The sequence below is a fragment of the Ursus maritimus genome, unplaced genomic scaffold (genome assembly GCF_017311325.1).
Source record: "Ursus maritimus isolate PB19 unplaced genomic scaffold, ASM1731132v1 scaffold_22, whole genome shotgun sequence".
Taxonomy (NCBI): domain Eukaryota; kingdom Metazoa; phylum Chordata; class Mammalia; order Carnivora; family Ursidae; genus Ursus; species Ursus maritimus.
The window spans coordinates 6,075,874-6,088,596 of NW_024424675.1; the positions used below are offsets into that span (position 1 = coordinate 6,075,874).

At 43.2% G+C, this 12,723-nt stretch overlaps 1 protein-coding gene across 3 annotated transcripts in view; it reads right to left on the minus strand.

Moving 5' to 3' along the window:
- The window catches only part of DTD1 (D-aminoacyl-tRNA deacylase 1), a 188,241-nt gene that overhangs the window by 161,602 nt on the left and 13,916 nt on the right, over nucleotides 1-12,723 (minus strand). For all 3 annotated transcript variants that reach the window (XM_040637946.1, XM_040637944.1, XM_040637945.1), the window contains exon 4: nucleotides 295-401. In XM_040637946.1, the coding sequence (XP_040493880.1) occupies nucleotides 295-401 (107 nt within the window). The remainder of the gene's footprint in view (nucleotides 1-294; nucleotides 402-12,723) is intronic.

The window sequence follows — 12,723 nt, forward strand, 5'->3', positions numbered from 1 at the left end:
GGGGGGGGGGGGGGGGGGGGGGGGGGGGGGGGGGGGGAAGCCCAGAGGAAGAGGTGGGCTCTTGCAAAGGACGTTTTCTCTGTAATCCAAAGTCAGGAGGAGGTAAGGGAGAAGTGCTGTCCAGCCTGTCACAGCACCAAGGAGATGCAGGGTGAACAGATGCATTCTTGGGAAAGGATGTATTAAAATAGATATTAGGTTGCTAGAATGAAGTCTTTTCTCCACCTCAGACTGAGAACTGCTTGAGGGACTCAAAAAAGCCAGGAGACAGACCCCAACAGAGTCCAGGCTTACCTGCTTTGGGTCAGAGGTAGCAGCGCCAGGAACCGGGGACTCCAATTCTATGGTCACAGGTCCATCATTCTGAATGTGGACTTGCATGTAGGCACCAAACTTGCCATCTGAAAGAGCAACACAAACAGTTATGAGAGACGGAGACCCCAGGTTACTCTGTCTAAAAAGTCACCTAAATCAATGTAATCAAAAACATGAAGAGCAGGAATATCCAGGAAACAGGGGGAAAGGTGGCCAACCCCGTAAGTAGAGAGGGAAATGCAAAATTAAACCGCAGAGGTACCACAGTAAGCCCTACAGACTTGGCAAGAATGAAAAGATCTGAGAACACCAGGGTGGGTAAATGTGGGCTTACGGAACTATAAAAATGGCGGGAAGGTAAACTGGTTTAACCACTTTGGAGGGCATGGTGGTGCTTGAACAAACTCTAAAACTCTGGAATTCCACCTTGGGCAGTCTACTCAGAAATTCTTACACAAAAGGAATGTTCAAGGGTGTTCATTCTGGCAGTCTTTAAAACAGAAAAAGTGGTCACAGTCTGTCCCTCACTGGGGGGATGAATGCACAAACTCCACTTTAATTCCTCAGTGGAATACTATGTGGCAGCCACATGCACCAATAGGGCAAATCTCAAACACATGATGTGATCTTTAAAAAGCGACTTGCTGAGGTGCCTGGGTGGCTCAGTTGGTTAAGGGTCCCACTCTTGATTTCAGCTCAGATCATGATCTCAGGGTCGTGGGATCAAGCCCATGTTGGGCTCCACGCTCTGCAGAGAGTTTGCTGGAGATGCCCTCTCTACCTCTCCCTCTACCCCTCCCCCCACTTGCATGTGTGTGCACGCACTCTTTCTCTCGCTCTCTAAATAAAATCTTTTTTTTTAAAAAGTAACTTACAACAAGGACATATCCGTATAATACCATTTACCCATTTATATGATACTTCTAAATACCCAAAACAAGTTATATTATTTATGGAGATATATACATACACACATATATATATATGAAAAAAAACATGAATAGGAAGGGGGAAAGCCAAACACAGGACAAGAACCACATCCATACTGAAGAGCAGGCAGGGGATGGTAAGATTTGAGAGAGACAGACCTCAGGCAAATGTGACTAACTGGGTAGTGAATACACTAGTAGCTATTTTCTGTATGTTTCATAATTAAATTTTTTTTAAGATTTTATTTATTTATTTGACAGAGAGAGAGACAGCCAGTGAGAGAGGGAACACAAGCAGGGGGAGTGGGAGAGGAAGAAGCAGGCTCCCAGCGGAGGAGCCCAATGTGGGGTTCGATCCCAGGACCCTAGGATCAGGCCCTGAGCTGAAGGCAGACGCTTAACGACTGAGCCACCCAGGCGCCCCCATAATTAAAATTTTCAAACAAACTAAATATAAAAGGAAAAGGATAAGGTGGGAAGGGAGGTCCAGCTCCCTCACTGTGAGAACCATCCTGCTCCCTAGGATTCATTTCAAAATGGCCACGGGCTGCCCCAGAAAAGAGTGCCTCTCTGTGTCCTATTCCAAACCTTCTGTTTTAACACCCAAACCCACTCAGTCGTGTCTGATCAATCCCCAAATGAGGAATTACACTTATAAAGAAAGCCAAGAATATGCCTTGAGAGATGATGCTGTGGAATATCAGAATGTCGACTCCAACCATCCAAGTACCTCTATTAAACCTGGGCCTAAACACTGCCAATGACACATGCAGACACTTACTCAAGGGAACACACTGGTCTTGACAACTTATCAGTTAAATTTACTTAATTTAAATTTATCAATTTAAACCCAAAGTAAAAAAAAAAATGGGTCCAGAATTAAAACAGTATGAGTCCTCAGAAACAGAACCATCAGGAACTCTTCTGCTGCCACCTATACCATTAAGAAACAAAGAAAGCATAGGAGATCCAGTTCACATGTGAAAACAACTCACTGCTTTTCACTCATAGCAACTATGTGCCGGGCATGGGGCTAGAGATCAAAGACTCAGCTCCCAGGCACTGACAACCCTGGGGCTCATGAGCCCTGTGCTCCAGTATGGGGACAGCTGGGCACATCGTGGTTACAATGCAGTATGCCTTAATGGATTCTGGCTCTGGAGACCAGAGAAGGGTCTGAGTCCTCCGTGGGGATGGGGAGGGAATCAGAAAGTCTTCTTGGATGAGGCTACACAGGGTTCAGGACTTGAAGGACAACAGCACCCAGGCTGAAAGAGAAGGACAGGCCCAGCCCTCACAAGCTCTGAGGTTTTGGGCAACTTTTTTTTTTTTTTTTGATTTTTTATTATATTATGTTAGTCACCATACAGTACATCCCCGGTTTCCGATGTAAGGCTCGATGATTCATTAGTTGTGTATAACACCCAGTGCACCATGCAATACGTGCCCTCCTTACTACCCATCACCGGTCTATCCCATTCCCCCACCCCCCTCCCCTCTGAAGTCCTCAGTTTGTTTCTCATAGTCCATAGTCTCTCATGTTTCATTCCCCCTTCTGATTACCCCCCTTTCTTTATCCCTTTCTTCCCCTACCGATCATCCTAATTCTTATGTTCCATAGATGAGAGAAATCATATGATAATTGTCTTTCTCTGCTTGACTTATTTCACTTAGCATTATCTCCTCCAGTGCCGTCCATGTTGCAGCAAATGTTGAGAACTTGTTCTTTCTGATAGCTGAGTAATATTCCATTGTATATATGGACCACAACTTCTTAATCCAGTCATCTGTTGAAGGGCATCTCGGTTCCTTCCACGATTTAGCTATTGTGGACAATGCTGCTGTGAACATTGGGGTGCATATGGCCCTTCTCTTCACTACGTCTGTATCTTTGGGGTAAACACCCAGTAGTGCAATGGCTGGATCATAGGGTAGCTCAATTTTGAACTTTTTAAGGGACCTCCACACTGTTTTCCAGAGTGGCTGTACCAACTTGCATTCCCACCAACAATGTAGGAGGGATCCCCTTTCTCCACATCCTCTCCAACAATTGTTGTTTCTTGCCTTGTCTATTTTTGCCATTCTAACTGGCGTAAGGTGGTATCTCAGTGTGGTTTTGATTTGAATTTCCCTGATGGCTAATGATTTTGAACATTTTTTCATGTGTCTGTTAGCCATTTGTATGTCTTCATTGGAAAAGTGTCTGTTCATATCTTCTGCCCATTTTTTGATTTGTTTATTTGTTTCTCATGTATTGAGTTTGAGAAGTTCTTTGTAGATCTTGGATACCAGTCTTTTATCTGTAGTGTCATTTGCAAATATATTCTCCCATTCCGTGGGCTGCCTCTTAGTTTTTTCATAACCTCCCAATGGCTCAGTTTCTTGCCTGTATCACAGGAATGCTAACAAGAAGACCTAAAACATGCAGAAAATTTAATGAGACACTGCATGCAAGTGTTTGGGACTGTGTGGCTTCCACACGGTATGTGCAAAATCAGCACTTGCTCTTATTGTTATAAAAAGTCATGTTCAAGACTTGTTCGTGTTCATTGTTATAAAAAGTTATGTTCAAGAGGCTCCATACAACCAGAACCATGCTTCCCAAACTGTGCCCTGCCAGGTATTCCTGGAAAAAAGAATGCCACAGTCACATACTTTTGGAAAACCACATTTGTTTGAACTCTCCTTCAGAGAACCATCAAGCACAGCAGCACGTAACAGACTCTCAAGATGTCCTTGAGGAGAGAAACCTATCTAGTTTCTTTACCCTGGTAGTTCCCAAACTCCCCTGGGCAAGGAGCCCTAATTTCACACAAAACATCCTTTACAGAGCAGATGACCCTCTGTGAGAGGCCAAGGAAAAGAAAAGCACCAAATGGACACATTAGCCCAGGGCAGGCCAGCCTAGGGCCTCTCTGGCTCCCTCCCTGGACAGCGGCTCTGCTCTCTGGTCCTGGGCTTCCTCGAACACCAGACCCACTACCACATGAGGTGACCTCCATGCACCTCTGCTCCTGCCACCACAACCACACAACTTCCATCTTGGACTCCTCCCCCTGGGATCATTCCCTCCAGTGATCCTTCACCTCATGGAGGGTCTTAGCAAAATGGGCATACCCATGGCTGGTCCCCTTCAATGCTCAGACAGCAGTATTAGAAACTATGTCTGAAGCACCCAAGCTGTTCACCATTTTTACAGGCAAGATGAACCTCTTCCCTACCATGTAGCCAAACGTACTCAAACAATGGTCACTTTTCTTCAACTCCTATCAAATTAAAGTGGCCATTCAAATCTACAGAGCTTTTGTTTTATCCATGTCAGACTAGCTAAAAAGACATCAGCTGGGAAGGAAATCATGTGTTTAATTGCATGCTAAAATTATGGCTACAATTAGTAGCAAATTTCAGCCGCTGCACTCCTCAGGGAAGCTGAAGGCAGACTCAGGAGGAAAGGAATTATTTCCGACCTTGAATTTCTGTTGCCAGGATATACAGCATATGCTTCACCGTGTTTATCACTTCAAGTAGCGAGAAATTTATTTTCTTTTCCTGTTTTTCTTCAGTTATGAACAGAACTAATATCTGAATTTCCATTTGTACAGACAATAAATCCAAAGACATGTTTTAAGAGGTCTTAAAATGGGAACATGTTTTCCAGTTCAGATCAAAGAGTAAAGCCCCATGAAAAATTATATTGGCCAGAGGAAATAAAAACATTTTTAAAAATAATCTTAAAAGACAGAAACATATCTGCAGAACTACAGCTGGCTCCAATGGTGATATAATCAAGTCGTCCTTAACTCTAAGTCCCAGGGTTCTGTCCAGAGCTGGAGGAGAAGCACGTGTCAGGCACGTTTGTGCCACATATTTGCAGCTGGAAGACTCCCAGCTAGAGCCCCAAACCTGCTGTGACCTGGTTTCCAGCAGCCACTGTCCAAGGCCTCTACGAGCTCCACACCACTGTGCCCCATCAACCTGCAAAGGCTGACATCCCACCCCTTTGAACAATACTTGACTGATAGTCACCACTCCCCAAGAAGCCCTGCCCCGCCTCTCCATGCCCCCGCTGGCTCAAGGACGATAGCAGGACAGTCACCACGAGGAGGATGCATGTTAGTACAGGCATGGCACTGTACATGACAGCCCGGCAGTCATTGTGCAGGAAATCTGGATCCCGGTGACTGCTGTCACTCTCACCGCTGTCCATGAGAATATGGGCAAATGGCAGGGGGAGGGGAAGGGTAAGAAAACCACACCAAAAGAACATGCTATCAAAAAGAAATGGAGAACAAAAGGCGTGACGGTTTCTTGGCCTGGCTAGGAGCAAGCCCATATACTTTCCACAGCTGGCCTGCACGGCCATGAGCAGATTAGGAGTTGGCCTACCTCTGGGGACCGGTCCTGAGTTCGGGCCAGCCCACCTGAGCATATCCCCAAAGGCAGCTCCCCGTCACTAAGGCAAAGTCCTCACTACCCAGGCTTCCTCTTCGTTCTACTTTAAAGCTGTTCAGACCCTGGGCAGGCAGGGAAGAAGGTTATTGATGGAGGCCCCAACATCAGGTGCACAGGCTGGGAACCAAGAAATCAAGCAAACATGTGGAACTGGGGGACTCAAAATAAGCACGTGACAAGGCAAGGACCACCGCAACTAAAAGAGTTTGGTCTAGACCCACAAGCTTGCATCACACCTGGAGCCCGGGGAAGCATACCCTGGTGGGCCACAGGCACTATGGCAGCTCTGTCCACCAGCACGGAACTGCTTCTCTAAGGGTAGAGTGCCCCCGCCTCACCTCCCCAGAGGGCTCAGCCAATTCGGGGCACCACCAGTAAGGCACAGATTCCCCTGCAGGCTGATCTGGCTCAAGGGAGCCTATGAAGCAGAGGCAAGGGCTCTGCGAGCCATCAGTAAAGATCAGCAGCTCAAGCAATGGCATTTCCTAAATGACTTGGCTGGGGAAAGGATTCAGTTGTTGGAAAAGAGGCATATGACAGGCCCTGTCAGCCGCATTAGGCCTCGGTCAGCAGCATTAGAACCACTGGCAGATTCTATTCCACACCCAGGGCCATGGAGGGAACTGGAAAGGCAATTCCCGGTATCTCGTGGTTTCTCCTCAGGCTCAAGTCCCCCTTATCAGTGGTCTCTGTTTGTCTCTGCTGTGGTTCAATCCACTCAAGAGAAATACCTCCTCCAGACAGCAGACATCTCAGGCCTGGGACTCCGTGGCCAGAGGAACTGGGGAACAGGCCCTGTGGCCCAGGACAGAAAGTGCCTATTCCCAGGTGAGGGCACCTGCCACCAACGGGGGCTACCCTCAATTCCAAACCAAAGAGCTGGAAACAGGATCTGCCAGGGGAATTAGCCCAAAATTCACCTCTCACTGGGAGGTTAAATTCTCATCTGAGCTAAAGTTCTGAAGTCAGATTCAAGGCAACTGGCATAGCCCTCCTCACATAACAGGGAGGCTGAAGGCAAGGTTTCCTCTGGCCATCAGGCTTTGCTCGGACATATCTGGTCTCTGCTGGGGTCCTGGGTATCATTCTGCTTGGGATAACTGCATGGAAGGCCTCCTCGTCTCCTCGTTGAGGCACCAAGGAGCCTTCATGGGGACAATGCATGTCTAAGGCCCCAGATGACCTACACGGAGCTTTGTGCAGTGCTAGTGCAGATGTGCTGAAAGAGCCTGGACCCCACCAAGCAAGGACACCCTTCCACTGACAGCAGCAAAGTAAGAAACCAGGGAAGACGGGCTTCTGAGCTCGTCAGACCATGGGGTTTGATTTTAGACTTTAATTCTTTTATACTTGAATATGATACAGAATTTAAACTTGACCTGTAAGTTTTCCCTGGACCATAATAATAGAAGAAGGTTTAATTCAAGTGCAGTGCATCTCCATGTTGCTGGCATTTTATTATGAGTTGCCCATGTATTATATTAAAGGAGCGTAATAATATAATCACTTAGCCTCACTGTAGAACCTCTGGTGTGCTGGATTGGGTGATGTGGCTGGACATGGTTTGGGACACAGGCTAGGGAATAAATCTTCACTTTGGGAAGAGAATGGCCTTGCAATGGCTTCACAGCTGGGTTCTAACCCAGTTCAGAGCCTTTGGGAGAAAAGACATATGGCAGAAGTAGCCTCAGAAAGGCTCAAAGGTACACTGGAAGGACTGCGTCTGTAAACTCTGACCCTCCCCTGAGCAGGGAGCCCCCATGGCCACTAAACAGTCAAAGGAGGTAAGGGAATAGGCTAGAGGGTGATTATCATCATGTACCACGGAATTCATGAATTTAGATATGGAGTGTGATCCAAATAAAAATAACACAGATTATTTTCTGGAACTAGACAAGCTGATTTAAAAATTCATACAGAAAAACAATTAAGAATAGGCAGGAAAACTCCAAAGAGCAATGTGGGTGAGACTCACCTTACCCAATATGAAAGCATAGCAAAACCGTCAATAACTGAAAGTGTGTCTTCATCATATAAATAGACAAAAAGAAAAAAACAGAATAGAAACACAACAGTTCATAAACACACATAGGAATTTAATATGGGATAAAGTCAGAATCTCAGATTAGTAGAGGTAAAGATGATTTTTTAAATAAATGTTTTGGGAAACTATTTCATAACCACCTGAGAAAGATAAATTTTGGATCTATGTTTTACGTTGTATACAAGATAACTCCAAATAGATCTAGGATTTCAAAATAAAAAATGAAAGCATAAAAACATGAGGGGGGGAAACAGCCAGATTTCTTAGTAATGCTGGAGCAGGAAATGTCATAGAAATCCTAAGAAACTATGATTCAAAATCCAGCAGATATTTCAAAAAATTAATATCAGAAATGTCTGTCCTTGGGGCACCTGAGTGGTTCAGTCAGTTAAGCGTCTGACCCTTGATCTCAGCTCAGGTCTTGATCTTAGGGTCGTGAGTTCAAGCCCTGTGTTGGGCTCCATGCTGGGCATGGAGCCTACTTAAATAAAAAAAAATAAAAAAAAACAGGGGCGCCTGGGTAGCTCAGTTGGTTGAGCATCTGACTCTTAGTTGCAGTTCAGGTCATGATCTCAGGGTCATGGCTCTGTGCTCTGCAAAGAGTCTGCTTGGGATTCCCTCTCTCTCCCTCTCTCCCTCTAAAATAAATAAATAAAATCTTAGGAAGGAAGGAAGGATGGAAGGATAGAAGGGAGGAAGGGAGGGAGGAAGGGAGAGGGGCACCTGGGTGGTCTAGCCGGTTAAGCATCTGCTCTCATCTCAGGTCATGCATGATCTCAGGGTCCTGGGATCAAGCCCCACATCCGACTCCCTGCTCAGCGGGGAATCTGCTTATCCCTCTCCCCCTCCCCCTTCCCCCCGCTCATGCTCTCTCTCACTCACACTCTCTTCTCTCTCTCAAATAAATAAAATATTTTAAAATAAATAAATAAAATTTTAAAAAGAAAGAAAGAAATATTCAGCAAACAACTCTTAAAGCAAGGTCAAAGGACAAATGACAAAATGGATGAAAAATAACTGCAACTCACAAAATATATTAAAAGCTCACAGAAATAAAGAACCTGATCAAAGCACATGAACAGTTCACAGGAAAGGAAATACAAATCATGCAAAGATCTGAAAAATGTTCAACCATATCCTGCACATTAAAACTAAAAGGAGATGCCATTTTCACCTGTAAGAAAGACAAAATTCTAGATAAAATACTCTGTTAACAAAACTGTGAAGAACATGGCAGTCTCACACACTGAAAAAAGGTCAACAACTACAGAGGGCCATCTAGCAATTCCACTTCCGAGAATTTATGCCCAGGTATACCTGAACATGAAATGGCCTATATACAAATTTATTCATTGCATCACTGTTGTTCTGTTGTTTTCAAGAGCCAAATATCAGAAACAACCCAAGAGTCCAACAATACAGATTAAATGAGATTTAAAATAGATTAAATAAGCTAGGCTCTGTTCCCACCACAGAACACTGCACAGCTGTTACAAAAAGTGTGAGGAAGTTCTCTATGAACTAATATGGAAAGAATCTCTAGAACACACTGTGAAACCCTTTTTAAAATTATTTGTTAAAGATGCTACCTTTGTATAAAAAAGATATATGTATATTCATATTTGCTCATATGTGCATGAAGAAACATAAGAAAGATAGAAAAAATTAATTAAAAGTGACTGCCTACAGACAGTAAAGGAAACAGAGTAGATGACACATGAGTAAGAGCATGGCTTCCCAAGGCAGACCTTTTCATATCATTTTGATGTACGAACTACCTGATCATATTACCTATTCAAAAATTAATTACAACAAAACTGGAAGACTAACACTTTTCAATTTCAAAACCTACTACACAAAGCTACAGTGATCAAAACAGTATAAGCACTGGCATAAGGACAGGCATACAGAACAATGAAACAGAACTGAGAGTACATTTAAAAAACCCATACATATATAGTCGACAAGAGTACAAAGACCATTTAATGGGGACGAATAGTCTTTTCAACAAATGGTGATGGAACGGCTGGATATTCACATGCAAAAGAATGAGCTCAGATCCTTACCTCACACCATATACAAAAATTAACTCAAAATGGATCAAAGACCTAACTGTATGGGTTAAAACTGTAAAACTCTGAGAAGAAACCATAAGGTTAACCTTCATGACAATGGACTTTGGTAATGGTTTCTTAGATATAAAACCAAAAACACAAAAGAAAAAAAGATAAACTTGGACTTCATCAAAATTAAAAACTTTTAGGGGTGGGGGATGGGTGAAATAGGTGAAGGTGAAGGTACAAACTGTCAGTTATAAAATGAATAAGGCACAGGGATATAAAGTAAAGCACAGAGATTACAGTCAATAATATTGTTATAACTTTGTATTCTGAAGATGGTAACAGCACTTATCATGGTGAGCATTTGTAATGTCTATAAATATCAAATCACTATGTTGCACACTTGAAACTAATATAATATTGTATGTCAACTACACTTCCAATTAAAAAAAAGTTTAGGGGTGCCTGGCTGGCTCAGTCGGTGGAGATGAGACTCTTGATCTCTGGGTCATGATTTTAAGCCCTACGTTGAGCCAAAAAAAAAGACAGAAAGAAAGAAAAGAAATTTTTAAACTTTTGTGCATCAAAGGACACTATCAAGAAAGTAAAAGGACAACCCACAGAATAGGAGAAAATATTTGCAAATCACATAACTAATAAGGGTCTGGTATCTGGAATTTATAAATTACTTACAATTCAATAACAAAAAGACACACAATTCAATTTATATTGTGAGTCCCAACTCAAGGCTTGAACTCACAACTCTGAGATCAAGACCTGAGCTGAGATCAACAGACAGATGCTTAACTGACAAAGCCACCCAGTGCCCCTCAATTCTCAAATAAGTGAAGATGGAATGCCTTGGTGGCTCAGTCGGTTAAGTGTCTGCCTTTGGCTCAGGTCATGATCCCAGGGTCCTGGGACTGAGTCCCGAATCTGGCTCCTTGCTCAGCGAGGAGACTGCTTCTCCCTCTGCCTGCCACTCCCCCTGCTTGTGCGCTCTCTCTCTCTCTGTCTCTCTGACAAATAAATAAAATCTTTTTTAAAAATTAAAAATAAAAATAAAATGAGTGAAGAATTTGAATAGCTATTTTTCTGAAGAAGATACACAAATGGCCAACAAGCACATGAAACAATGCTTAATATCATTACCCATTAGAAAAATGCAAATCAAAACCATCATGATGTACCAATTCACACCCAATAGGATGGCCATAATCAAAAAATAAATAAAAATTTTAAAGGAAATAACAAGTGTTGGCAAGGATGCAGAGATATCGGAATCCTCACTGCTGACGGAAACGTAAAAAGTCATTGGAGAAAACAATTTGGCAGTGCCTCAGTAAGTTACACAGAATTATCATATGATCCAGCAATTCTACTCCTTAGTATATAACCAAAAGAACTGAAAACAGGTGCTCAAAAGAAAACTTGTCCACACATGTTTATAGCAGCCCTATTCACAATAGCTAAAAGGTTGGGAACAAGTCAAATGTCCATCAATGAATGCATGGATAAACAAAATGTGATATGTTATGCAATGGAATATTCTTTGTATAATGGAATGAAGTACTGATAATATGCTAGCATGTATGTATGTATGTATGCACAATGTACATTCAAAAGATGAGCCTTGAATACATTATGCTAAGTCAAAGAAGCTAGACACAAGAGGCTGCACATTGATTGTATGGTTCCATTTATATGAAATATCCAGATGAGGCAAAACCATAGCGATCAAAGGCAGATTGCTGGTTGCCAGGGCTAGAGGTGGGAGAGAACGGGGAGTGGCTACTTAATGGGCATAGGGCATCCTTTCGGGGTAATGAAAATGTTTTGAAACTAGACAGTGATAATGGTTACACAATACTGTGAGTACACGATCACTAAATCCACACTTTAAAATGGTTTATTTTATGTTACATGTATTTTACCACAATAAAAAATAAGTTAATTTTAGAAAGAACAAATAAATACCGAGAATAAAAAATAAGTGACTGACTTAAAACTCAAATGACAGGCTAAACTCCAGACTGGACATGGTCAAAGAAAAAACTGGTAAACTGGAGGATTTGTGCACCTCAGGGCACAGCAAAGAAAGAAAAAGCAACTGACACACAATACTATGTACACTATTATTTGTTTAATACACCCTTTCTTTGAAGAAAATACAGAAAGCCAACTAATATTTCTGAATCTGTAGACCCCAAAACAATATGGTTTTAAATCTGTCCTACTTCTGCTGAGAGATTCAGACTCTTCCTTTCATCCTGGGTTATTTCATGCCCTCGGATTACGACAACAGTGAGTTTCTTCGCACCTATGCCTATATCTTCTTTTCTTTTTTTTTTTTTTTTTTTTTTTTTTAAGATTTCATCCATTCATTTGACAGAGAGAGAGAGAGCACAAGCAGGGAGAGCAGCAGGCAGAGGGAGAGGGAGAAGCAGGCCCGCCACAGAGCAGGGAGCTCGATGTGGGGCTCGATCCCAAGACCCCGGGACCATGACACCAGCCAAAGGCAGACGCTTAACCAACTGAGCCACCCAGGCACCGCTGTATCTTCTTTTTTAAAAATGGCCTTTATGTCTTCAAATTGAGCCGCAGTAACAGACTCCACCAGGCAAGGAAAGAGATGACCAGATAATTCACAACTGGAAGTACAGAGGGACTCAGATAATGAGATAAAAGGGGCGAAGGAGAATAAAGACAGGAGGAAGAAGGAGCCCAGGGAAGAAGCAAATGGATGGAACAGCAGAGCCACAAAAATGAGCCTGTCCTCATCTCCATGGGCCCAGCGGCGCTCGTCACACAAAATAACTGAGCACCACATGGTGTGATGCGTAAGTCACTCTGCCTAATGTTACCACAGGACACTGAACCACCACATCTATGACACAGTTTATAATGTGGCTGTAGACAGTGA